The sequence below is a fragment of the Gasterosteus aculeatus genome, chromosome 7 (assembly GCF_964276395.1).
Source record: "Gasterosteus aculeatus chromosome 7, fGasAcu3.hap1.1, whole genome shotgun sequence".
In the NCBI taxonomy this organism is placed as follows: domain Eukaryota; kingdom Metazoa; phylum Chordata; class Actinopteri; order Perciformes; family Gasterosteidae; genus Gasterosteus; species Gasterosteus aculeatus.
In genome coordinates, this window is record NC_135694.1 from 7,936,553 (window position 1) to 7,961,713 (window position 25,161).

General features: G+C 44.2%; 3 protein-coding genes and 1 long non-coding RNA gene across 6 annotated transcripts in view; 2 read left to right on the forward strand and 2 right to left on the reverse strand.

Annotated features, from left to right (window-relative positions):
- Positions 1-3,361, reverse strand: part of LOC120822230 (ADAMTS-like protein 1) — a 72,198-nt gene extending 68,837 nt beyond the window's left edge. For both annotated transcript variants that reach the window (XM_040181728.2, XM_040181727.2), the window contains exon 1: positions 2,980-3,361. In XM_040181728.2, the coding sequence (XP_040037662.2) occupies positions 2,980-3,039 (60 nt within the window). In that variant the 5' untranslated portion in view covers positions 3,040-3,361. The remainder of the gene's footprint in view (positions 1-2,979) is intronic.
- Positions 3,362-15,432: 12,071 nt separating this feature from the next.
- Positions 15,433-18,887, forward strand: plin2 (perilipin 2). Its single transcript, XM_040182561.2, has 8 exons — positions 15,433-15,714; positions 15,889-15,936; positions 16,176-16,371; positions 16,694-16,776; positions 16,963-17,182; positions 17,668-17,846; positions 18,050-18,166; positions 18,260-18,887. The coding sequence occupies exons 2-8, from the start codon at positions 15,910-15,912 to the stop codon at positions 18,677-18,679; spliced, it is 1,242 nt and encodes a 413-aa protein (XP_040038495.2). The 5' UTR covers positions 15,433-15,714; positions 15,889-15,909; the 3' UTR covers positions 18,680-18,887.
- cdca9 (cell division cycle associated 9) lies at positions 18,871-23,150 on the reverse strand. 2 transcript variants are annotated; one of them, XM_040182563.2, is made up of 11 exons: positions 22,855-23,150; positions 20,590-20,851; positions 20,355-20,486; positions 20,235-20,275; positions 20,104-20,152; positions 19,929-19,996; positions 19,722-19,783; positions 19,563-19,646; positions 19,363-19,444; positions 19,143-19,229; positions 18,871-19,042 (listed from the first exon to the last, which is right to left on the reverse strand). In XM_040182563.2, the coding sequence occupies exons 2-11, from the start codon at positions 20,699-20,701 to the stop codon at positions 19,010-19,012; spliced, it is 750 nt and encodes a 249-aa protein (XP_040038497.1). In that variant the 5' UTR covers positions 20,702-20,851; positions 22,855-23,150; the 3' UTR covers positions 18,871-19,009. The 2 variants fall into 2 exon arrangements, with proteins under 2 accessions (XP_040038497.1, XP_040038496.1); XM_040182562.2 differs by lacking the exon at positions 22,855-23,150 and having other exon boundaries at positions 20,590-21,380.
- On the forward strand, positions 23,045-23,836 carry LOC144383006 (uncharacterized). The gene is made up of 3 exons (XR_013468286.1): positions 23,045-23,163; positions 23,405-23,546; positions 23,704-23,836. It is a non-coding gene; the product is annotated as an uncharacterized LOC144383006 (long non-coding RNA).
- Positions 23,837-25,161: the final 1,325 nt, after the last annotated feature.

Genomic DNA, 25,161 nt, shown 5'->3' on the forward strand with positions numbered 1-25,161 from the left:
CAGATGAAGCCCAGATGGGAACGGTGCGATGAGCATGAAGGCCTTTGCAGCGTAACCAAAAACACTCGCTTTTGAAACTCGCTCCATCCATCACTGGCCAGATGTTCTCTGGAGACCTTTTCCTTTTCTCTCTCAAGTGGGACCCTGAAAAGTCCTTTCACTTCCCGTCCTACTCGCGTCCACAACAAAAAAGGCCTTCACGAAATCTAATTGGACCGGGTCGCCCGTTTCTGAGAACAAGAGATGTTGTTGATGACGGACGATCACTTGGGACACGTTGGCACGCCGTGACCCCACTTAATCCCGCCATTAGACCCCAACGCTTCCCCATCCGGGAGACTTCAAAACACTGCGCTTGCTGCATTAAGACTCTGAAAGGAACCATTTCCTTGAATAAACATCAAAATCTGTTGCTTCTGTGGCTGGTTTCCTTTTAAAATTCCAGCGGAGTGTGGCGGCGATGCAGTGTGATGACGTCCGGCAGCTGACTTGCATCCGTCACGCGTCGAAAGCGATGAACCGTTTGACTTTGCAATGACTCCTAAAATAGGTGAGCGATTTCATCCACCTTAATTGAAATATCACTGTCACAGCCTCCCATGTGGTGTGTTTTAATCGCAACTTATTTTAGACGGCGAAAACAATTTAATACCCTGAATTTGTGCTGTGAAAAAAACTACCGGCGGTTTGTTTTTCAGGTCGGTGTTATCGCTGTCCTTCAAAGTCCCTTCATGTAGTACTCACCGTACTAAGCTGACGGGCCTGAGGTCACTACGCTTCACAAAGCCACCTCGGATATTACACTGTTGCAAGGAGAAAAATTTGATTTTACCCAAGCTTATCTTATAAGTAACAAATTTAAAGTAATTCATTATTTTCAAAAATGTTTCACAAATCGGAGGAGACAGATTTTTAATTTAAGGGGAAAACGTTGTGGCACTTTTAAGCTGATATGAGAGATTGTAAACGGTAAAAACAGAAAGAAAAAGGAAGAAAAAAGAAGAAAAAATGTCAAATTAAATAAAAAGTAGTTTTGACTCTTTTAAAAAAAATATATATATATATTATAAATAATCAAAAGGGAAACACAAGGAGAGACAAAGACTGCTAAATCACACAAAAAGGCTTTGCTCCGCCGCCCTGGCAGGTGCCAAAATCATGATTTACAGGCACTAACATTGGTGCTCGGAGAGATGCATGAGTGTCTTTTAAGGGCACAGCCTCCCACGCACACAAGTGCCTTTAAATCCCCATCAATCCCCAGCAAAAAGAAAAAAAAGGTGTCTCTGGAAGGTTCCACTTTGCCGCACAAATCAAGGGAACAGGGTGAGAGCAACAAGACCCTCCAAGAATCACTGGAGGTATGTCATTATGTCACCCACAAAGGATGGTCTATTCCATTTAGGGTTGGAGCCACAGGCCACTTGGCCCACACACACACAAACACAAGCCACACAACCTCCAAAACAGCCATAGAAACAAATATAGAGTTCCATTCTTTCGTTATGTAGCAATGCCGAGACCCCGACCTGAGAGCGAGGATCAAAAAGAAAAGTCCACCGGGTAGCAGAGGCCTCGGTAGGCAGCAACTGTTGAAGCTCTGGGGTCACCCCACAAAAAACAGCCAGCGCTGACTCATGGCGCACAGTCAATCATGGGAAAGCTGTTCACAACACACTTGGGTACTTATTCAGGGTGGATATGTGACAGAGACACAAAAGGATCAAACTGAAGTCACCTGTTGTAACAACGTGGTCAGTATCTCTGTTGAGCTCTGGGCTTCTGAGTAAAATGATATACCCTGCAGTTTTGTCACAGAAGAAATTCAGTTAAGATAGGAGAAGCAAGGCCTTATCCAAGATCAGTCATTTATACTCTTTTATAATCATGAAAAAGTAATCAGAGGATTTCCCCTGAGCAGCTTGACGCCGACGCTCATACGCATTGCGAGTCCATTAGTGTGCCAGTACGTGATTTTCTTCCCGAAAGGCCCAATTAAAAGTGGAACATGTATCAAGCCAGCACTGGACAGTGGCCTGGAAAGAGTTTGCAAAAGCCTCGAGCGCTTCTCCGTCGCTGACATTTCCCTGATTACAAGCGGGGACGTGCTCAGCGGAGGCGACATGGCAGTCAGGGTGTCTAAAGCCCAAATCACCTTGAGGGGCCATTAGCACCTGTTGGTGGTCATTGACACATGGCGACAGTGGCGTCCCGGGCGCTCTGTGAGATGATCCCGGAACCTGTCTGCAGGCCAAACAACTGCTTCATGGTTTCCACTTAAAAATTCTTGCCTGGCTCTCGCGCGTGGACATGCAGCACGTGTCTTATTCACAACTTTGTGTGCATGAACTATAGGTCTTTAGTAGATAACCTGTTTCTGCAGGCCTTGACGTAGCGTTTATGAGATGACCCGAAGGCCCATCTGTTGAGGTTTTAGGGCTGACATTGTGAGGTAAAAGGACAGTTGTGGTATATTAATTGAGTAATTACTTTAAATAAGCAGAAAATTAACCCACATTTTAGAGCACTATTCAATAGTAAAACCATTTTTTTTAATTTCCTGGTGATAGGTGCTTGTTCAAGATATTTTCCCATTTGCAGATTTGCAGACTTGCACACCTTCAAAATCACAAAAAGGAGGATGAAGAACCCTGACATTTCAATTCAGCCCCCCCAAAAAAAAATCATTATGGGCAATTTGATCTAATATACTAAATCAATACTAAAGGATTACATCCCTTTGCATAATAATAAATATATAGTTAAAATAAAAAGCACCTTAGTTCCCACTGAGTTACGGCAAGGCTTCCTTTAGAGAAAAAAGACATGTCAAAATGAATAAAGTAGTTAAGTCAAAATAAAAACACACAGAAATATAGAGTAAAAAAAGAGGATAACGCTCCCCACGCGCATCTAACAGTGGAGGTGAGCGCGCGTGTTCAATGACGGAAGGAGACGTCGCGCGCACGTGAGGCTCACCTTCAGACACGCCGCGAGCAGCAGCAGCAGCCCGGTGGTCCACGTGCAGCCCCCCGGCATCACCGGCAAAGAGTTGGTTTCACACTGCAGAAGACGACTTCTCTCTCCGCTCCCTCTCCCCGTCGCTGTCTCCCGACCTGTCCCTTCGCTCTGTCCCAGTCTGCCCCGGGTCCCTCGAGGGGGGAGGAAGAGGTCCGCTCTCTACTTGCTCGCTGCGCCTCGGAGAGAGAGAGAGAGAGAGAGAGAGAGAGAGAGAGAGAGAGAGAGAGAGAGAGAGAGAGAGAATGAGGATGAAGGAACAAGTCAGCCTGCAGGAGACGTCCTGACCCTTCACGGTCCCTTTCAGATATTTTGTTTCTCTCCCCCCCCCCCCCCCCCCCCAGCAAACACGTTGCTGCTAAATTTATGTTTGCGCACCAGGCGCGCGTCAGTAAAAAAGGGGCTCACCCACCTTACATCTCTTAAAGAAACACGCTCCCGCTCCCCGTTACGCGCAGCTGACGTCCCAGTGATGCTTGGTGGTTGTTAGTTGCAAGTCCACATGCTAAAAAAAGTTTTAGTCCCTTAACTGTACGTAGAAAATGGTTTTATAGTTTAGAAAAAAAAAACAATTTGTGCAAGCCAAAGACGAGGTGTTCTCACGTCTTTACATTTAACATTAAATATGGAGGTGAAGTCAGCGGCGGGTTAGCTTAGCTTAGCACAAGGACTGGAGACGGGGAGGAGCAGTTTACCAGCATATATGAGGCTAACTGAGTAGCATGTACACATCACATCACCTAACACAGCTAAATACAAAACAAAAAAACAGTTTCTTTGATTTCGGCGGCCTGTTTTAAACAGTTGGCTAAAAATATTGTTATATCTTTTTTAAATTATTTTATGACCCCACTTAAGGTCCAGTGATGTGCCAATGTAGATCTCATTCCTTCATTTCAAGTAGTTTCTCCCTCATCTCACAATTTCAACCAAACAAAAATATGCGGTAAACTTTGGAATAAAGAGAATGAAATGTATTATAAATGTATTATAGTGATTTAAGTTAGCCGCCCAGCCCTGCCAACCTTGCGCCATTTAAAGTCAAGAGGGGCGTTTCATCTGAATCAAGCTCTGAGTGCTTATGAACTGAGTTTGACAGGATGGAATGAAACATTCCCACTCTTGGCCTTTGCTGGCCCGCGATTGATAATGGCTGTTGTTTCTGATTTACCTCGCTGAGACCCATGTCATGACGTTCCGGCTCCGGTGAGAAAAACTCCCTCTGCTTTTGAGAGGATCGTATTTTTCATGCAGCTTAATGAAGGTCTTCATTGTATCTGTGGACATGAATGCCTCCCACACCATAGATGCGTTTTGAAAGCCTGCCTGACCTGATGTGTTTCACACCTCTGAGCACAGTAAATGACTTGTATCAACAGACTGTGACATGAAACCTCCTCTTTCGCGAATCTACCCCACTTTATATACACTATATTTCTCAATGGTTCAATAAGTAGACCAACATTTTCCACTTCAGCTAGAAAGGAATTTTGTATTCCAGTATAATTGATGGCTGGTGCCGGCTACTCCTCTTCCTTTTGATCCCATACCTTTGTTAAAGTAAGAGACATTAAGTCCTTTGAAGCTTGGCCCGGAGTGGTAGTGCATTAGGACTTGCTTGTCGCTTTTGAAGCTGTCCAGAGCCACCGTAATAACAATGTTCCTAGAGTTCGTCATCTGCCCTCAGCAGAGCTCAAAGGCCTGAGGAAGATGCCCGTTGAGAGCCACGCAAATAGTACAGGTATGTATGGTATGAGCCGCCTGAATGGCTGTCTGACACGCAGGCATGGATTCAGCGTAATCTCTATTAACACGCTGCGCACAGGAATGTAAATGTTTATTTTTCCCCGGGCGAAGGAAAATAAATCTTTACCTGAAGCCTGACGAGGTTGGCTTAAAGCCTTTCCTTTCCACGTCGGGGATAAATTATTGTCTTTAATTGCTCCTTGAAATTGAACAGCCGACCTGCTCATGGCACTCACCATGAAAAGTCCACTGTGTGAGAAGGAGCCTCCGGGAGCCCCCTGGTTGAACTTTGACCACCGCCGGCACCCTGAGAGCACAACAGACGCCCCACAAAGCAGGAGCGGGCCACAGATAATGCTTCGAGACATGAATAGCTGGCATTCACTGCGACTGGCCGCGCGTAGCTACGCCCACGTCCTCGTGTTTCAAAATGCTGCAGCTCGTATTGACGGACACGTTCAGCGGGATCACTCGCTCGGAGCCACCGTCAGCGGAGTGGCAAAATCACGGCCCCGAGCACAAAGGTCTTTTTAGGGACTCCACGAGCTTAAGCAGCAGATCTCTTTAGTTGTTTTCAGTGTGGGAAGACAAATGAGGGGTTTGACGGAGCAGCTAATGACAGTCTTTTAGCTGACATCTTTTGTTTAAATGCAATGCAGGCTGGATGCTCAATGACACCGTTTGGCGCTTCTGGGCTTTATTAGAGGCAGCTGCCACCTTTTTGACTCTGCAATTTATATGCATGAACACACACGCATGTAGGTATGACTTTACACGTGCAAAATAGGTCCACAGTATGTACAGTACATGTGTCGGTTTCCTAGCTAAACATACATGCAGCAGGCCAGTGGCCCCCATATGAGTAACCTAGTTGTCCCCCTTTCGGCTGACACCAAACGTAGCTGTTTGATCAGTGTTATTTAGCCCGAGAGTCAAAGCGCTGCTTGTCACATGTGTTCAAAGAGAGGCCAGGAATTTTCCGGATACCAGCGAGAGAAAATGCCCCTCACGGGACACCAGCTAGCTTGTTTTTGCCTCAAAGAGGGAGCTAACAGATTTTGAGACTTAAACCTGAATTAAGAAATTATTTTTCTTTGGCCAAGAGTTAGATGAAAATATGGAAACCAAGCATTTTTTGTATGATTATGGTAAACATGCTTCATCATGCTAACTTGTTTCGGCTTAAGAGGTGTTATGAGTGGCTTGCTCTTTTCCTCTGCTTTCAGTCTCAATGCTAAGCTAAACCAACAACTTGTTTAGCATAAACAACAACCTCAACTTGTGTATACACCTTGTTATTGCTCCCAGTTTACCGCTACTTGGTTACCTTTCCCATCTGCCCCTAATTGCCTTTACGGCTCTGTGGAATTTGGCACGCTATCTGTAGGAGTGTGTGTGTGTGTGTGTGTGTGTGTGTAGGTGTTTCTACGTGTGTCTGCTCAAGCTTGAGATTCTGGAGGTAACGAAAGCTCTGGCCACAGTGTCCCGGGCACGCCAGGCTTGCTTGGTGCACAGTAACCGGTGTGTCTCTCAGTATCAGGCGTCACGTTGCATCAGGCATGTCTCATCCACTGCGTGCCGCCCGAGGGCGTCATGCCGCAAACCACCAGTCAGAGATTTACACGGTGGGCACAACACTCTTCACGCCGTTGCCAACAATCAGTCAGCATGTCTGAGAAGCCGGGGGTATAATCTTTTCTTTATGGCGTTCTTTAGGGAGGTATCTCATTTCAATCAAATCCTAGCTTACAGCTAGAATCCAAGATGCTGCTGTATGAATATTTATGAATGTGGCTTAATTAACAAATAATAACCGGCAATGAGCTCTGCATAGCAGCACGGGGGTGGTTTGCACGTTGTCTCAAAGCAAGAAGGCCCCGAGTTTGGAACCACCCAGCGGCCTTTCTATCAGGACTTTGCATGTTCACACACAGTCCAAAGGGCCAATATTTTACTCTAAATTGAATCATTAGTGACTGCCAAAAAACACGTGTGCTTGAAATTGTGCAAGTATAATTCATGACTCATCTCCTTTACTTTCTGGAATATGAAAAAAATACAGTATGTAAGTGGAGATAAGGGTCATGCCACACAAGCCAGGGACCTCGCAATAAATTCTGCTGCTTCCAGAGTGGTCGCTGTCAACTTTTAGCATCTTGTTCCTGGCTGCAGACCGTCGTTGGCTTCCCGTACAGACCACCTGGGCACCGACCCGGCCGCGTGCACGTCTTCTGCTCACAAGGCAAGTGTGCGAAAGAAAAAAAAAGCAGAGAAGCAGAGAAGGAGAGAGGGAAATGACAGACAGCTTGGCCCCAACTGTCAGCTGCCGCTCGGTTCCCATTACAGCTTCTCTCGGTGTCCGAGCTGCGCTCCCTCCGTTTCTACGCACTCCCGCGCGCATCAGGTAGAGTTTTGGAGGCCGTGGCAGAATGCGCGTCTGACGGGGAGAGAATTGCGAATGAGGAGCCCCGAGAGAGAAAGCAGAAATGAAGCGGGGGCTCATTTCCCACGTTGTTCTTGGCTCCTGTCTGCCCCCGAAGACTTAAGCGAACACTTCCAAAACAAAGAGATTGTCTGTGTAGGGGCCCAAATAGCCAACCCACGCATATATGCACACTTGCACACAGACAGAGACGCACTCACGCTGGGACATAAAAATGTTATCCTAAATCCTTCTAAGTGCCTATTTAAGCAGCTGTTTTCTGTAAACACTGGCACGGACACCAGAGCTCGGACATTTGCTTTTAGATTTCTCTCAATTATTTCATAATTACCAGGACTCGGTCTGGTTGTCAGCAACAGCACCCAGAAAATATAGCTGTGAACCGCTGCCGCTTTGCCAGCACAAACAGCGCACAACAGGTGCACATAGGACGGGGCCCTGCTATTAAAAAAGGAGGAAGATTGAGGAAGAGTTCTGGGGAGGGGGGGGGGGGGGGGTGTTCCTCTTGTTGTTATGCACGCACTGACACGGCTACAGGTGCTGGTTTGTGGTGAGAGGTTGAGGACAGTAGGTGTGTTTGGGGTACCCTGAACTTTTGTGCATCACGTAGGTACTGTGTGTCTAGAAACATTAGGTTATTGGTTGGTTATTGGTTGGTGGTAGTTAGCCAGGCCTAGTTTTGTAATCCAAATTTCTATTTGTTTGGCACATCCACAACTGCCCCAATCTCTCCCACTTAATAGCCTAGAACATTTGTATTTATTTTGTTAACCAAATGTAAATAAATCTAATTTAAAACTGTTACTCCTACTTTTGTGTTCAGGTATGAAATATGATCGGGCCCCGACTCGGGCAAGAACTTTTTGGCAAATCTTTGTCTAACCTGAAGAATGACCAGCAGTTACATTATATCGCCGCTAGAGGGCAGCCACGCTGTATAGACATTTATAGACAATTAATGTTTTAATACGTTTGTAAAGACATAAGACCATAAAGGCAAGACCTTTCAGTACAGATGCCTTACTTTCAGAAATATAACCATTTACCGTGGTGCCATTGTAACACCGGCCGTTCAGAAGATGGATAAACTGATCTGTCATGTAAACTCCTTTCGCGGGCATATAAAGCCGTTGTGAATGACGCCACTATATTTAAATGATTAAATAATCCAGCACATTCACATGGGATTACATTTTTAAAATGTAGCCGCTGATTTTATCCAAAGCGGCCGACAATAAGTGAATTCAGTGAATTCAACCATGTGGGTACAACCCCAAAGAGGGCAGTAATCATGCTGATCTACCCTAAGGAAATAGGGTAGAATAGGAGAAAGTTATTTTTATACTATTTTATGAGTTACAGTGCAGAGTTCACAGGGTAGTTTAGCGGGCAGAATTGAGATGCTTTTGTTCCTCTCATCTAACCCGCAAAAGTAAATGTGTCTTTCCAAAATACTAATACAAAAAGAAATCCCACGTTGACGTTAATGACAAAACAGAACTTAAATTTGAATGTCGAATCCTTGAAACACGAAGTATGGCCAAGTATGACGAAGTATGGCCACCTCTTGAGTTCAAGACTTTTTTTCACAGATTAAAGGCAAGCTGTAAGCAACTTGTTTATTCCCCTTGTTGCCGACTCGGTCAAGATCCTAAATGCTAGAGCGTAGTTGAAGAGCAGTGACATGGTTTTTGTCACCTGGGGGTAGAAGACGTTTACGAAAAGAAACCACCGCTCCAGGAAGCAACACTGGCATCCCCTCACGTCCAACAGCATTATGAGTACAACAGCAGTGTCACGCACTGAAAGAAGCCGGGAAAGGGACTGAACAGTAATGTAATTCCTCCAGATAAACTTTAGGAATGAGGTGGGCCGGTACGACCTGGAGGTCACCACCTTCCCGCTGGCTGTGCTTTTTGCGTGGAACCAGAGGCCCAGAGAGAGGATCAGATTTGACAACCTCAAGCTGGTCAGTGAGCTGCCGGACGCCGAGCTGCAGCGCACTCTCTGGGTAAAACGCATAAAGAGCCAGATGAGCACTTCATCGTTTGCATGGATGAACCAGACAGCCACCTCAAAAGGCCTCTGTCCTTGGGTAAAAATAAAATAAGCAAATAGCATTTGCTTTAATCCATGATCCATTTACCTCTACCGAACGTACCCCGGGGCAAAGGTGGCGATGGGAGTCGGCTTGGAGCTCAGCTCATGTTTGTGATTGTGACAAAGCTGAGGTGAGTATTACACATAGTAAATACTACTCAGCTTTAGCAGAGTGTACCATTAGATGTGAATAATGACATGATTAAATAAACGGCACCTTATTATAATTAAAAAAAACACACTTGTCATTGATCCTTTGGATCTAGTAGACATACATTATTTTGCATAAAAATGATTAATGTTTTACTAATACGTCACCTCTATCAATTTTATACTTTACACACTGAACTGGAGCTGATGTATCCAGTGATAATCTGTAACGTTTAATTTATCTCAGAAATTGATCTTTTCTGTTTCTTCACAAAAACCTATAGACTATTAGTATTAAATATAATTACGAATACCACGTAAACATACTTTCATAAATAGCTGCTATCACTTTTGGTTCATTTTTTAATGGACTGTTTGCCTCAGATTTGGACCAATAATATGAGTGCTTTGGATATCTGACAAAAATATGTTCATGCCCCATTGCCGCAACTAAATTGTATGTGTTGAATTTTTTTATTGAAATAACATTTTGTGACTCCTCCATCTATGCTTTTTCAAATAATGGAACAAAAGAATTGCAATCACTTTCAAGTAACCAGACTGCTCCATCAGCCAGAAACAAATAAAATGTACAATATTGTTAGAACAATCCAAATGAAGTTACAGCATATCTGTGCAAAAAATGACATATGGGGCAGAAAATAGTTTATTGGGGCTGTAATTAACCTGAATTGCACAAAATGTGCAACCTCTGCGAAACCAAACAAATTTAGTGCAGGTATGTACGGGCCGTCTCTCAACACCGATAAAATCTCACACGTTATCAGCATCGGTGGCTGCAATGAGCCTGCTTTCCACGACCAATCACACATTCACTCTGAATGGTCCTTTGCAAATTCCAAAATGCCTCGATCTTGGGGAAAGAACGTTCCACCAACTTCCATCTTCAAATTCAGTCAGTTAGTTGCAAGACTTGGTAACCCACACACACGTTTTTGTCAAGCCCAAATTGTGATTGTGAAAACGATGGGTGTTTTCAGGAAAAAACCTCGAGGTAAGTGAGGAATCCAGACAGATGTCTGCGTTAACTGGTGTTGATTTATTGTCAGGTGGAGAAGGCTCTAAATCAGAGTGGTTACCTTGAGATAGACCTCTGATTTCTACTGTTGGGACATTTTTATTAATGTTTCTTTTGAGTCTGAGCCATGAAAGGATAAAATAAGACCGCTTTGATGCAGTTGGTGACTTTAGTTTACTACAAAATGAATGTTCCTTTCTGTTTTTCTCATCTGTAGATGAAAGCTACGAAAGGTTGGATGAAGTCTTATCATCTTAGCACCCCTCTTCACCTCAGCAGTCGCTGGTAAGCTGATCATGTGAAGACACCGTTTTGTTGGTTTGAGGGGTTTTTTGTCCACGTTGGTGTCGTGACTGTCAACAAACTGACCATGCTGTGTTTTTTTGCTCATCTGTAGGAAGCTGCAACATCTCTGTGGAGGTCGTTGGCAAGAGAGGCTACAAGAGGAAGGTTGCCGCTGCTGAGGGAGGACCGAGCAGTAAGAGGAGGCTGGTCACCGAGGACCTCGAGGAGGAGCCCACCATCAAGACTCGAGAAACGACGGAACTCTGAGGGGATTCAGCGTCCACCTCAGCAGTCACTGGTTAGCTGGTCGTGTGAAACAGCTGCTGGAGATGCTTCCCATCAGCAGCTCACTGAACACGGGGTTCAGACTGTGGGGGGAGATGGGCTCTGGTCTTTATAAGCTGGGGTCTTGGTGTATTTATCTAAATGAACTTCAACTCTGTCTCCCTTATAGTGATATGTATGCAGATGCTTTGGTTTTCCATCAAGATTTTAACTATCTGTCTTTCATATTTCTTTCAATAAGTCAATTTCTTTGACTTATTTGTTAAAACCTGAGACCACAGTATCCGTCTATAACTATTATTCCGCAGAGTTGGTGGGAAATTTTTCCATTATTGAGCCAGTGTTCTTTTTTGGAGGGTTAGGGAGACACATTTACATACCCACTAACATATAGATATACACACACACACGTGAATACATACACATTTGTCATCCAGATTTCTACATTGCTCTCTCTCTCTGACAGGAAGGAGGACTTAAGGAACTACATCGCATGGTTATGAATAATAAAAATAAATAAATAAATAATCTAAACCAAATGAATTTCTCTTTTCTTTGGATCGCAAGGAATCATTACTCTGTATTTCTTTTTTGTTGGAGTGAGATTTTGTCGGGGGTGACCAACGTGTGTGGCTGCCACCAATGGTGGCTCAAATATCAGGGGATTGGAACTATTTTGGCGTTGTGCCCATGTTGTGCCCGGCAATCTGGTGGTTTGTGGGGCCCCAAGTCGTTGAGAGGGCGACAACATTCTGAGATGCAAAGACATAGCTGAAGGTCCACCCCCAGGACATTTTGGTTTAAGTAGATATTATTTCCTGCATTCTAGTGGATTTTTGGGTGGTATGCTAAAGATGACTTATTCTGATTTATCGTCATCTGATCATGACTTGTAGACATCAGCTGAACATTCAATCGGAAAACTAATGTTGTGCCTCAATGTGCCCCAATAAAGCCTCATTAATAGACCTTCATTTGAGATTTGACCCATAGGTTGATTGACATTTTGATTACAATGGTATTCAACTGAAGCCTCACCTATATTGTTAATAATTCTTGAGAGCACTTAATGATTTATGTTCAGCAAAAAATGATACAATATTAGTTTGGGAGAAATATTTTTCATTAATCAAAGCCTCCCACCACACGTTCCATCAAACAAAACAGTGCAACAAATATGTGTGCTCACACACATATTTTTTTTAAGGCTTTTTAAGGCTAATCCCTTATCCTGGTTTCGTGCAATAGCCCTCTGCTACTCAGTGTGTGTCTCCTTTTCTCATCAAAGCTGGTCCATAAATGGGATCTAAAGAGCGTGTGAACCACTGACTGACTGGAGGAATGAGCATTGGTGTCGGAATACGTCACCAGCGACCGTAAACCGTTACGCGCTATGATTGGTCGGCCGGCTTGACCGCGGCCTTCCAATCAGATCACATGATCCGACTGCGGACCACTTTGACAAGACAAATGCAGCACAGCAGGCCCATGCGCAGCACTACAGTACCAATGATCCTGCTAATCCCAACAGGGCTCTGTGGAAATCGCCTTTGGCGGGACATTGGGGTAACATAACAGGGTCATGTGGGACGGTGTGAGAACCACGCGACACATTGCCTTCCATGGACAAACTTTTTGTTCTTCCTGTGAAAATCATTACTGAAAAATGAGTGGGTCAGGGTGTCCCACAGCAAATCTCATCTTTGACCACACGCCGACCCCTTTGACCTTGTGTAGTTGTCGACCCTTTATATATCTTGATCCTCGCAGTGGGAAATGTAGACAATTAACTTGGATGTCTTGGCTAATGAGCCGGAGTCATTATCTGAGGATTACATCCGACAGGTGCACAGATCCCTGCTTAACAAGACTTGGTTCTCTGGTTTGGTATCTTTGTCTATATTGCAGCCATAAGTCTGCCATTACTCAACATAACTCAAAACATGTGGAGATAAAAAGATAATTTCAGCAAACAGTTGCTATCAGGACTGTCTATATACAAAAATATCAGTGACTACGATTTAAAATTTACTTTTTTGCAAAACACAGGACTCATTTGAAAAAATTTGACTACTTATAATATGTTATATTTGTGTAACTGTTTTGGGATAAAGGAAACAAACAAATACATTAAATATTTTGATTATAGTCATTTTGAAGTAGTATGTTTAGTTTATTTGGATAACCCCAAAATGTTTCTACTGTTTGCCCCTACACGCATTGTTAGCTGAGGCCCTTAATCGCTATAATGGAAAATAAGTATTTTAAATTTCCTAAATCTGCCCACAAGTTGGTGTTCTAGAGAGCTCTCAGCTACAGTATGTGTGGTATATCTGTACTTATATCTGTACTTATATTCCCATTGCATCCAATGAATCCACAGGGACGTGTTACAGGTTTGATGGACGGTCCAGCAGACTAGCAATTGTTTCTCAGGTACGCTGTCTGTTTGAAGGTAGAGGTAAGACCTGTCCCTTGGTTTCCCCTCTCTTCCACCTGAAGACCATGAAAGGACAGCCACTCTCCCACTGTCTTTCTCTTTCGATCTGTCCTCTTCATGCACATGGCGCCTCTGACTGGGTTTGATCCGGAGGTGTGTAACTTTCCCAGGAGCCCACAGGTATCCGTTACCCAGCTAGGGGGGGATCGGCACGCCGCTAACAGTCGTACCTGTCTTGAGGGGCACAATAGAGGGATGCTGTGTGAGGATCTCCTGTCTAATTCTGCCAGACCCGGAAACCCCCTGCTGCCACCAGCCCCCTTCACGGACCCCAGCGGACCTCAGATGTGAAATCTGGACTCTATGTAGAATGAGAAAAGCAGTCATGACCTGGCTCACATCATCACCGCCTGTAATTGAGTTTATCTATAAAGAGTGGAGTAGCTGTTTTACCTGATTTTTTATATCTGTAATCTCATTGTAGATGGTGTGTGCACCTTGTGTCTCATGATGTAATTTAATATAGGCAAAATAGGGGTATGTCGTTATTTAATTAAAGTTAAAAAGTAAAGTAATCGTATTACTTCAATTAAACCAGTGCATTCCTAATTGTTATTGATTATATCATGTTTTACCAAGCATTTCTTTGTTTATAATTGCATCTGTTCTTTATTTCGTTTCTTAATATTTGCATGCCGGTCAATGTTAATAGTAGGCAAATAAATAAGTTAGAACACGGTGTGGCTTGAACATCCTTTGGAAGATAGGACATAGAATCTGTCTTCTTTGCTGCCATCTAGTGGCCTACATCTGCAAATACTAAGAAGGATGCTAATCACATCAGCTATAGGCAAAGAAAGTTGTTAAACAGGTGGCCTTATATTTGAATATGTTTCGGTTTTTGTTCAAATTTAAAAGGTGTATCAGCATGTTTGTATTTTCATTATGTCATTATGGTCCCACAAATACAAACTGAATTAAAACACAAAAAAATAATGAATTCCAATATTTAGTTTTACTATTTCACTTTAACTGACAGACTACAAGACTCTTGGGTGATTTCCAAGTTAGAACACTGGACCAAAATGACCCTGACTATGTCACTTAGCACATGCTACTTAAATAAACTGTATTGGTGTCATTTAACTGTGCTGTTAAAAAAAATATGTCACTTTGAACGTTAAAAATGTCACAATCTGTTGATTTCAAACACTTAAACTTGACAGTTAAACACAATAATTCAGACTATTTCAAATGACGACCCTACTATAATTCTTTAAGCCCATTCATTTATTTAAAAGGTTTCCTATTAAAGAAAAGCTGTGTCATGGGCCAATTATATACTGTGGAAAATCCAGGAGAATTATGAGTTCAATATGTAATCCAAATGAGTCATTATTCACAGAATATAGGCCTTTCTTCACACACACACAAACACACACGCACACACACACACACACACACACACAGACACACACAACACCACGTAGTAATGGACATTGATCTGCTCATACCTTATTGTCAACGTCATAATCTTTGATCAGGCTTTATGTGATGTGTTGGCAAGCAAAGGTCAGCCAGGTGATCCGGTATTATACCATAAATGCCAACTAGCTCTCCTACAGACAGAATTTTATTAACATATACAGCGTTTTGTTTTACTGCGGCCAACATTGTCATATGGGGTCTATTTGAGAAATGTGCCCCAACGGGTTCATCTAAAAAATCCCATGTGTCAGCCAACTGGAGGGTGTGATCCAAGACTCACTTCTTCTTAACTTTTTTTACTTTAACTTTCTAAAAATTATATCAATCCGATCTACGAGTGTCCATCATCATCTATTCTCCAATGTTTTGTTTTTTTTTAAATCCATGATGACCCTGGTTACTGTGGCAGTTTGTCAAATACTGTCCCAAGGCCAGCTTGACCAGACAGGCAAATATAGCAACAATAATCCCCCATTGCCCCCCTCCTCTCCCCCCCAAAACCTGCCTTGTGAAACGGTATGAAATCAGACCGTCATCGTGTGTCATAGCTCGTGCACGTGACTGGTGGGCCGACGGGAATTCCCCGTCTGAACTTTTATCCGTTTTACCTTTGGCCCAGAAGCGGTAGTCTCGCGAGAATGACGCGAGATAAATAGAGCCGCGGTGGCGACGCAACGTCACTCCGCTCGCTTACAGTCTGGAAGCGCTTCGTCCTCTTCGGTGAGTTTTTACTCCTCTTTCTAAAGTTACTTTGTAAACGTTGTCGTAGCGGTTTCTGTCGCTACTTAACTTAACAAGACCCGTTATTATTCACTGATAACTACTGTACTACGTAATAGACCGTGTGTGGGTGTATTGAGTGGAGACGTTAATGTTGTGTCTTATTCTCAACAGGTTTTTCGTTTTTCAGCAGAAATGGCAGCAGCAGTTATAACAAATCAGGTGAGCTTGGATAAAGACTCCATCCAATAAAGGAAAGTCAACTGGTAATATTTGTTGGATTTTGTTGAGAGGAATGAGACGCTGTGAATGAGAAATGTCAGGAATAAGAGAATAGATTTTCACTTATAGTCATATACCATTTATTACACTTTTAAAGTTTCTCTATTATTGCTCTCACGGATACAGAAAGCGAGAGCAGCGCGTATATATCCCTGCTCATCTGCGTTATTCCCTCACAGAATGTGGTGGAGCGGGTGACCAGCCTCCCCCTGGTGAGCTCCACCTACGGCCTGGTGTCCAGCGCCTACTCCACCACCAAGGACACCCACCCGTACATCAGGAGTGTGTGCGAGGCGGCCGAGCAGGGAGTCCGGACCATCACCTCCGTGGCCGTCATCACCGCTTCACCCATCATCGGCAAGCTGGAGCTTCAGAGTGAGGACCCTTCAGTTGGGTGGGGAGGGGTAGATGACGAATGGCCCTTGTGGACGTCCTTTCAAAGTGTATCGGATGTCAAAAGAGAAACTGTGACACTGAGCACCAAAACAGGAAGTTCGGGTCAGACTGCTGGAGTTTACTCATCGTGAACTTTCACCCAATTTGTAATCCAATCCAATCCACATTTGTAATCCAAATCATAGAAAAATGTTATCATCCACACATCCTTCGCCCTAAGGAGCATTTATTTATTTATTCAGAGCTCTCCATATTACAGCTACATTTTCCCTGATTTCTTCTTTTTTTTGTTTGATTTCAGTTGCCATTGCCAACAACCTGGCCTGCAAAGGTTTGGACAGGATTGAGAAAACCTTGCCGATCCTTAACCAGCCGTCTGAGCAGGTATGTGGCCGGATTCATCATCAATAACATGCGCAGTTACATGGAGTCAAAGGTCGGCGCCGTTTCAATCAAGCTAAATTGCACAACCTGCTACGACCGGATCATATCTCCGCAAGCTCCGTTGTGCCCTCATGCCGTTTTTTTTTTTTTTTGCCGTTTCGCCCCTCCACTCCCCTCCCTCCCCAGATTGTCTCCAGTGCCAAGGGCGCTGTGACGGGCACGGTGTCTGGCGCCAGGGACACGGTGTCAGACACTCTGACCAACGTCGTGGACAAGACCAGGGCCGCGGTCAGCACGGTGCTGGAGAGCAGGGTGGCGCGGCTGGTGAGCAGCTCCGTGGACACGGCCCTCAGCACCTCGGAGAGCCTGGTGGAGCAGTACCTGCCCCTGACGGAGGGCGAGCCGGGTGAGACATCCGTCTTGTGCAACGCACAGATACCATTCGTCGCATGACTATTTTACTGGTGTGGTGAAACACAATCAATGATTTTTTCTTACATCATTGGAAGTTTGTGTAACACGCTGAATCAAAGGTCAGTTGTTGAGAGGAGCTGGAGCACATTGTTAAGGAGGGATTGAGTTCATTTTCAAGGAAAACGGGACATGCATGAAAACAGTTTTTATTCTTCTGTCTAAAAGGAGCTTTTGTTTTCGTATCAAAAGGATTGACTGGTGAATCGTTCCATTTGTCATGGATTTAAAAGACTGCAGACACGTTTAACAAAACCCAGCAGCCATGTGCTACAGGCTCGAATTAATCATTAAACGGAAAAACACTAAAAAGTTATGCTTTTGCCTTTTCCTACAAATGTTCACCTTTTTTCATAAGAAAAGCCGATGGCTGCATAAAACATTTAAAATAATTTCTCATGTTTCCCTCCCTTGCGACAGAGCTGGAGGCAGAAGCTGTGAAAAGCTCTGAGGAAAAGGAGCCGAGCTACTACGTCCGCCTGGGTTCCCTCTCCACTAAGCTGCGGAAGCGTGCGTACACCAGGGCCTTGGCGAAGGTCAGGGACGGCAAGCAGCGCAGCGTGGATTTCATTTCTGAGCTGAACTCCGCTGTTGACCTGGTGGGTCTCCTTACTATATATCGATGAAATATAATCTTGGAGACAAACTTTTTACGATAAGAAATCTGCTTGATGTGTGTTCTTACCATGATATGGGGAGGAACTAAAAGCATACAGCACTACAAACACAAGGAAGCAGAATAATTTGAATTATCTTTCTTTAAATGCTTATGTACAGAAAATAAAAACATTTGTTTTTCTAGATTGAATATGGCAGAAAGAATATTGACGGGGCTAACCAGATGGTGAATAACAAGCTGACCGCCCTCGCGGCGTGGAGGCCCAACGGTCCGGACCAGCAGAATGGTCACGGGGCAGAGGTAAGAAAGTGAACGAAAACTAAGATCAAGAACACGTCAAATGAAAGCACCGATCGATACGCTATTCATGTCGTTCCTTCCCCCACCTCTCAGGTTATTGAGCACCGCACCTTGACCCTGGCACAATCCCTCACCCAACAGCTCCAGACCACCTGTCTGGTCCTGGTCTCCAGGCTGCAGGGCCTCCCCAACCACGTCCAGCAGGAGGCGCTCCTGCTCGGCCGCTCCGCCACACAGGTCTACGTCAGCTTCAGCAAGGCCAGCTCACTGGGCGATCTGCCGGACAGCGTGCTGAGCGCCAGCAGAGTCCAGCTGGGCCGAATGAAAGACTCCCTGGACAACGTCATGGACTACTTGGTCAACAACACGCCGCTTAACTGGCTGGTTGGTCCCTTCTACCCCCGGATGGACGCGGAGCGGACTCGGGCGCCGGCCCTGTCCTCCGGCCAGTCGCATCGAGAGGAGCCCGGCGAGGTGGAGATGGAGACGCTTCATTCCCACCAGCACCAGTGACCCACGTTGGGAGTTTTAAATGTATTCCTCCTTGTGGGCTAATATTTGACGTTGCAGTGGTGCCATGTCAAACACGGCACTATTTTAGTTTTAATTCTAAAAAAAAAAAAAAAAATGCAGTTTTGTATGTAAGCCAATTTATTGAGACCTTTAGTCAGAAACTTTCTACATAAACTAATTGAATAAAATACTTTTAAACTTGTGAAAAGCGCTTTATTTTACAGACTTTATACACGTCAAATAAGCTTTATTATAGGATTAAAAAATATAAAAACAAATGCTTTAAATTCATTGAAATTGGAGCAAAGCATGTCCACAGTGGATCCTTAGTCATCTTCGCCTAGACAGATAGTCCATCAAACTCTGAAAAAAGAAAGCAGCGGTACATTTTGAATGTTCACCTATGTATTACACATATATACACACTTGGATCCCTTTTTTCTTTTAAAGGAATGTGCATTACTGTGAGCTTCTGAATCTGGCACCATGCCACGTCATCCAGCACGTCCAAGTCGATTTCGTCCTTTGTTTCTTCAGAGAAGCACACAGTCTGGGAAGAACCAGCAGAACACAAACACACCCGTTTGGGGGAAATCCGATAATAATCCCGACATATTTCAACATTTAGGAATACAAGCAGTAGAGGCAGACGTGAATATTCCCCAAATATAAAACACAAGTACCTGTCCTTGTGCTGTGGTAACAGAGATGTGTGCAGCAGAGCCTGCCAAGGGACAGTGCAGATCACCAGCAGAGACGACAGACCTGTGAACGTCAAATCTATCGAGTTAGAAGTATTTCTACAATTCTTTTAAAAATCATCTTCACGCATACTGCATGCATTTCCGCAGCGTGTTCTGCTCCAGCCAAGGCAGCAAGAGACCTCAGTTTGGACTTGGCCTTCGTGGTCTGGTCATTGGTCTTGGTCAGGCAGCTTTGAGTTCTTTTGGTCGTTGCCGAGGCGTTTCTGTAGGAAACAAAGCGCCATCTTAAAACTCCACACTCATTTACCACACAAGACCCTTTTGTCTCCAATGTTTACCTAAGACTTCCAGTGCTGTTACTGTTGACCAATGTCCTAGTCCTTTTTGTCCCCTTTCCTCCCTATAAACATGGAAAAAAAGAAACTATGTCACAAGTGATTATTATGCAAGATATGGATTAGTCCACAAGTTGCGTCAGTCTAAGCGCAAGTTGAAACCAGTCCGTCTCCCCGATGAGTGCACACACGAGCAGCTTTAGGACGTACCTTAGAGGCCTTGGATGAGGACCTCTGGACTGGGCTGGACTGACCCGGGGATGAATCGGTCGATTTTACTAAATATATATCATATAAATAAAAAGTAGGTGAGGATAATAAACTCTGCTTTTCACAGTCAAGATAATGTGTTACTACAACTGGGGTTTGAAGGAAGGCGCTTTACTTCTACTGTGCGTCCTCCTGAGGGGCTGCTGCATCTCGAGGGACTCGTTCTGCATCAGGTCAATAATCGCATACATGATTTTATTAACACGTGTGCATCGCAGCGGGCACAACTTCAAGGACTCCGCTCACCTTCAAGGCAATCGACACCTCACTTGCGGAGATTTCCTCCTCTAGCAGGAGATAAAAGGGTGATTAAATAAACACGTGAGCAATGACCTTGGAAAAATAGCTTTATTGGAGACGGCTCACCGCTTATCAGATCCGCTATGTGCGTTTTTTGAAGGGAAGGAGGCATCTTCATCAATTCCACCTTGAAGACCTTGTCCACGGTGGCCAACATGTTCTCCATTCGGCCGTCCAGCTCGTTCATTCGCTCCTGTGCTGTGAGGGGGGGGGGCAGGGAAAGGTCGTCACGTTTAGGACCACGTCTGGGGCCGACTAGACCACGTGACACCCGCCATTTGACCCGCAGCGTCTGCCAAACCTTCTTTTTCGAACTGCTGAATGAAGAGCGCCAGCCGGCTGTGTCGCATCTCCCGGCCCAGCAGCTCCTTGAGATTGGCTTTTCCCGCGTTCCTCGTCCGCTTGGTCGGCATCTTGCTGTCCGGGTCTTTGTCGAAGGTTCAAGGTTCACCGCAGCGTCGCGAGCTGCTCTCTGCGGGGCCGCTTCGTTAATCGCACACCTGGCCGCGCGCCGGCCAATTAAGGTACTTACGCGCGCGTCGGCATCAGTGATGAGGTTCCGGCTGCCGCGCGGCGGAAGGATACACTTCGGTGATTCGTTCTAAATGAGAAGGGTCCCTTCGTGTGGAGCCTTAAATATTATTGTCCAAGTATTATGACACCAGAATAATTATTTGTGTTATGTTAAGCGATCTATAGGAAAGATTGTTCCGGGCTTGCCGCTCGCTAGGGTGTCTTGTTTTATTAGCATTTATTATTTATGGTGAATAAATTTCCTTGTTTAGCAAAATAGAATAAGCCCATCCCAGACAGCTAATCATTGTTTATGAGGATGGGGCTCTGCTTTGAGGACTGTATATGCATTTTCACGATGTCGCAGCTTTGCAATGCAACCTCACAATTAGACCACAACAGCAGCCACTGAAATGCATCGTATTGTCGTCACAGACCACAGCCATCACATAAAAGTTCCGCATTGTAGTTCTACTTGCACTCAAAGTGACAAGAGCAAAAGAAAGGCCAATTTGCTGGCCATCTTTCCCCGGCTTCCTTAAAGGGACAATCAGCGCCTCCTTCCACCTTGCTGCAGGCCTACCAACTCTCACGGTTTCGCCGTGTGACACACGCTTTTGCATGTTTTCACACGCACTCACGCCACACAACCAATTTCTCACGGCAAAAAAAAAAATCTGATTTTGGGCCGAAGCGCGTTCGTTCCTTTTCAAACTCCCCGACAATAGATGGCGCTAAGGAGCGCATCTGTAAACCCATTCGCTGCATAGACATCCTATTTACCCCAAAGAGTCCCGAAGTTAGCAACAGAAGAAGATTTTCAAACAGACACAACCGCGGGAGAAACTCAGGAGGAGCAAAGACTAAGGTATGTTAATGACATGTGGTTCAATTAAGTACTCACTCTCTTAAACTTTAAATCTTGAAAGAAATTATTTGTTGTGTTTGTGCGTGTGATTTTGAGTGGTGAATGTAAACTCAGCTGTCATAACAAGCAGCAGGAGAGCACCTTGTTAACCTCTTGGTATACTGCATGCTCAAAACACAAATTACTAACCAGCTTCTGATCTCCTTCTTAATACCTCATTTTTTGTTATTTTATTTATGTGTATTTATATTATGTGTATCCATTGTTTTGCTTTGAAAGGCTACTGTTTAAGCACTTTAAGCACTTTATTTGTTGCACTTTTTTGTTTGATAATGAAAAATATTTTTCCCTAACTAAACTTGTGTCATTTTTTGCTGAACATAAATCATTAAGTGCTCTTAAGAATACAATTATTAACAATATAGGTTAGGTTTCAGTTAAGAATTAGTTGAATACCATTGTAATCAAAATGTCAATCAACCTAAATTGGTCTAATCTTAAACACAGGTCTATTAATTAGGCTATATTGTGGTACATAGACAGTCATTGAGGCACAGCAATAGTTTTCTGGTTGAATGTTCAGCTCAAGTCTAGAAGGCCCAACAAGTCATGAGCAGATGAACATAAATCAGAATAAGTTCAGGCATACCACCCAAAAATCCACGAGAATGCATGAAATATCATCTACTTAAACCAAAATGTCCTGGGGGTGGACCATCAGCTATGTCTTTGCTTCACAGAATGTAACCAATGTTGTCCATCTCCAGTAGGCCGCCCCTATCAACGACTTTGGGCCCCACAAACCACCAGAATGCAGGGTACAACATGGGTACTACGCCAAATGAATTCCAATTTCCTGATATTTGAGCCACCAACGTGTGTGGCTGCGTGCGCGGCAAAATTTTGGTCACCCCCGACAAAATCTCACTCCAAGGTTTTTTGAAAAGTTGGCAGCTCTGCTTGCTGGTATGCTACCTTCCTCCCCAAGGGCGTGACCATGGTTTAGACATTGGGGGGGGTTCAAATGAATACCGTTCCCCATATTATTATTTTTTTGTTAAGCGCATGTGTTGCCCTCCTCTAGCTAGCGCGTCAAAGAACTGCGGGGGGGTGGGGGGGCGACCGGTAAATAGTCATAACGAGTCGATATGAAGAAAACAACGAGCGCACATTCTTGGTCATTACCTTACGGGAGTCAGCCTGGGTTGCTTTGGAAGGAAATTAAATCCGTCCGTTAGTAAGCAAGAATTGCTAAACCCCATTACCATTAGTTTCGGTCATCTCCCGCGGTAGACCGTGCATATGTGACGTGACGTCATTTTTTTTTATCGATGGCACGCTATCGACTGGTACTGCCTTTGAGATCGACTGGTCAATCGCGATCGACTATTGAGCACCCCTGGTTTAGAGTGTTGTCACCAGAGGAGAAATCTCCCCCGTTGCTTTGGAAACCGTGGGACAAGCTGGAGGAGACAACCCACTTACAAGACCAAGGTAACTGTCACGGAAAAACATATATTTACAAACTGACATTTTTTAAACGGACCAGCTTTGGGGAATTAATTACACCGAATCTCTGTTCTTCAACACTAAGATAGTTGCTGAGAAGATGAATCTCATATTGTGTACCTTTCATTGAGTGTATCATACAGAAGTTTATACTCGGACCAAGATGGAAGACAAACCCCTGAACATAAAAAACACAAAACTGAAAAAAAATTGTCTGTTATGCTAGGTGATGAAAATGCTGATGTTGTGTGCGCGCGTCCGCAGTGGAGTTGCTGCTGTCCATGTGTAGTTCCATCTGCGTACCAGGAGGGGGCAGCAACTCAGAGCTGACTATGCACTGTCTGCACCACTGTCAGGGAAACACAATGGTAAAGTGTGTAGAAGGGAATCATAGCCCTGTCTTCCTGTCATTTCTTTCCACGTGCATTTCTTTCTCACTCATCCATATCCAGTTCGTTCTCTTCGAAGCCATTGCATGCCTCACCTGTCTGTTCTGTCCCTCCCCCGTCCCTCTCTCCTGCTCAGGCCACACTTGACATGCTGCTGTTCTCACAGCCCTCGCCACTACTACACCTACCACTACTCTGGTAACCTTTCACCTTTGGCCTTACACTTAACTTTGGGGTTTTCTAAGTAATAGTAAGGAAAAGTAGTAGAGCTTAAATTTATTTACATTGAAGGCAGAGTAGCGTCTCTGCAACAGCCAACAGTTGTTTTAATCTCAAAGTAATGGAAGTCCGCACAGGAGTAAAGCTCGCATTACCAAAGCTCTTTGTGTGCAATAGTCGCCTTTGTAGAAGCTCAAGCCTCGTGCCACTTTAGTCACATGCAAAATCCACTCTCTCTCTCTCTTTTTGTTTCTTTGCTGCATTCAAGAACCACGTAGAGTACAGCGCGGACATTGTTCTGCACACAGTGTTCACTCTGTAGGTGGGTGTACTCCGGTAGACAGGGGTACCGTCGAAGGCCTTTGGCCCTCAGACGACGGTGTAACAACGCTCTGGATGTCTTGGGTCCCAGCTATTTACTCCCCGAATGACGTTTGTCTGCATTGATCAACCCTTCCCTTAACCCCTGAAAAGAGAAAAGAGTCTCTTCACTGCAACTCTAGGAACTTATGGAAAAGACTTTTTACGCATACAGAAAATGGTACACTAATAATACACTAATGATAGTTCTGACAACTGTCAAATACCAACACATGGGACAGAAAATGTCAGATTAACGTGTATTAGTTAATACAACGGTACATTGTAGATTGATTATGTTTTCAGAAATATTCTGTCATGTATTTGCACTGTCAGGTGTTTTTTTGAGAGCCATGTATTCACCGTGTCTGTGTGCATGTTGCAGGTGAGGACTAAGACCGTGTGCCAGTGTGTGGAATTTTACTACCTGAGCAAAAAGCTGCAGGACAAGTTGATGAAACAGAAGGAGGACGAGAACAGAGAAAAACTGTTGTTTGCATCTTGACAACATCCAGAAAGTCTGGTTCCCCACCGATGTCCCTGATGTTTGTCTATGATTCTTTTTTTTCCTGTTGTATATAATAATGAATTGCCTGTTAGGATGACAAAAATACAATTGTCAAAGTGTTATTTGCTGCTTTTATTGATTTGCATTAATTTAACCTGGGTTGTTTGCTGAAATGAATTTAATTGCCCTGAAACATTTTCCACCAGCTGCCACTACATTGAAGTCATCATTTTTAAACTAAACGTTTGAGCAAGCACATATTTTATGCATCTGCGTTTTCTGCCCTCTTTTCTCAGTTTGACACCTTTTTTCAGTTTTTTTAAATATAGAACTTGAGGTGTGTGGAGATAACATATGTCCTCAAAGAGTGTCAGTTGTGTTGCTCTTTCTTCCTTTGGGGTCCACATCATCCCGTTTTACTAGTTTTAACTTTCTAAAGCTATGGTAAGCCATGTCGATCTTGTTTTTATGGTTTTACCGGAAAATCCTGATTTGCAATGACCAGGA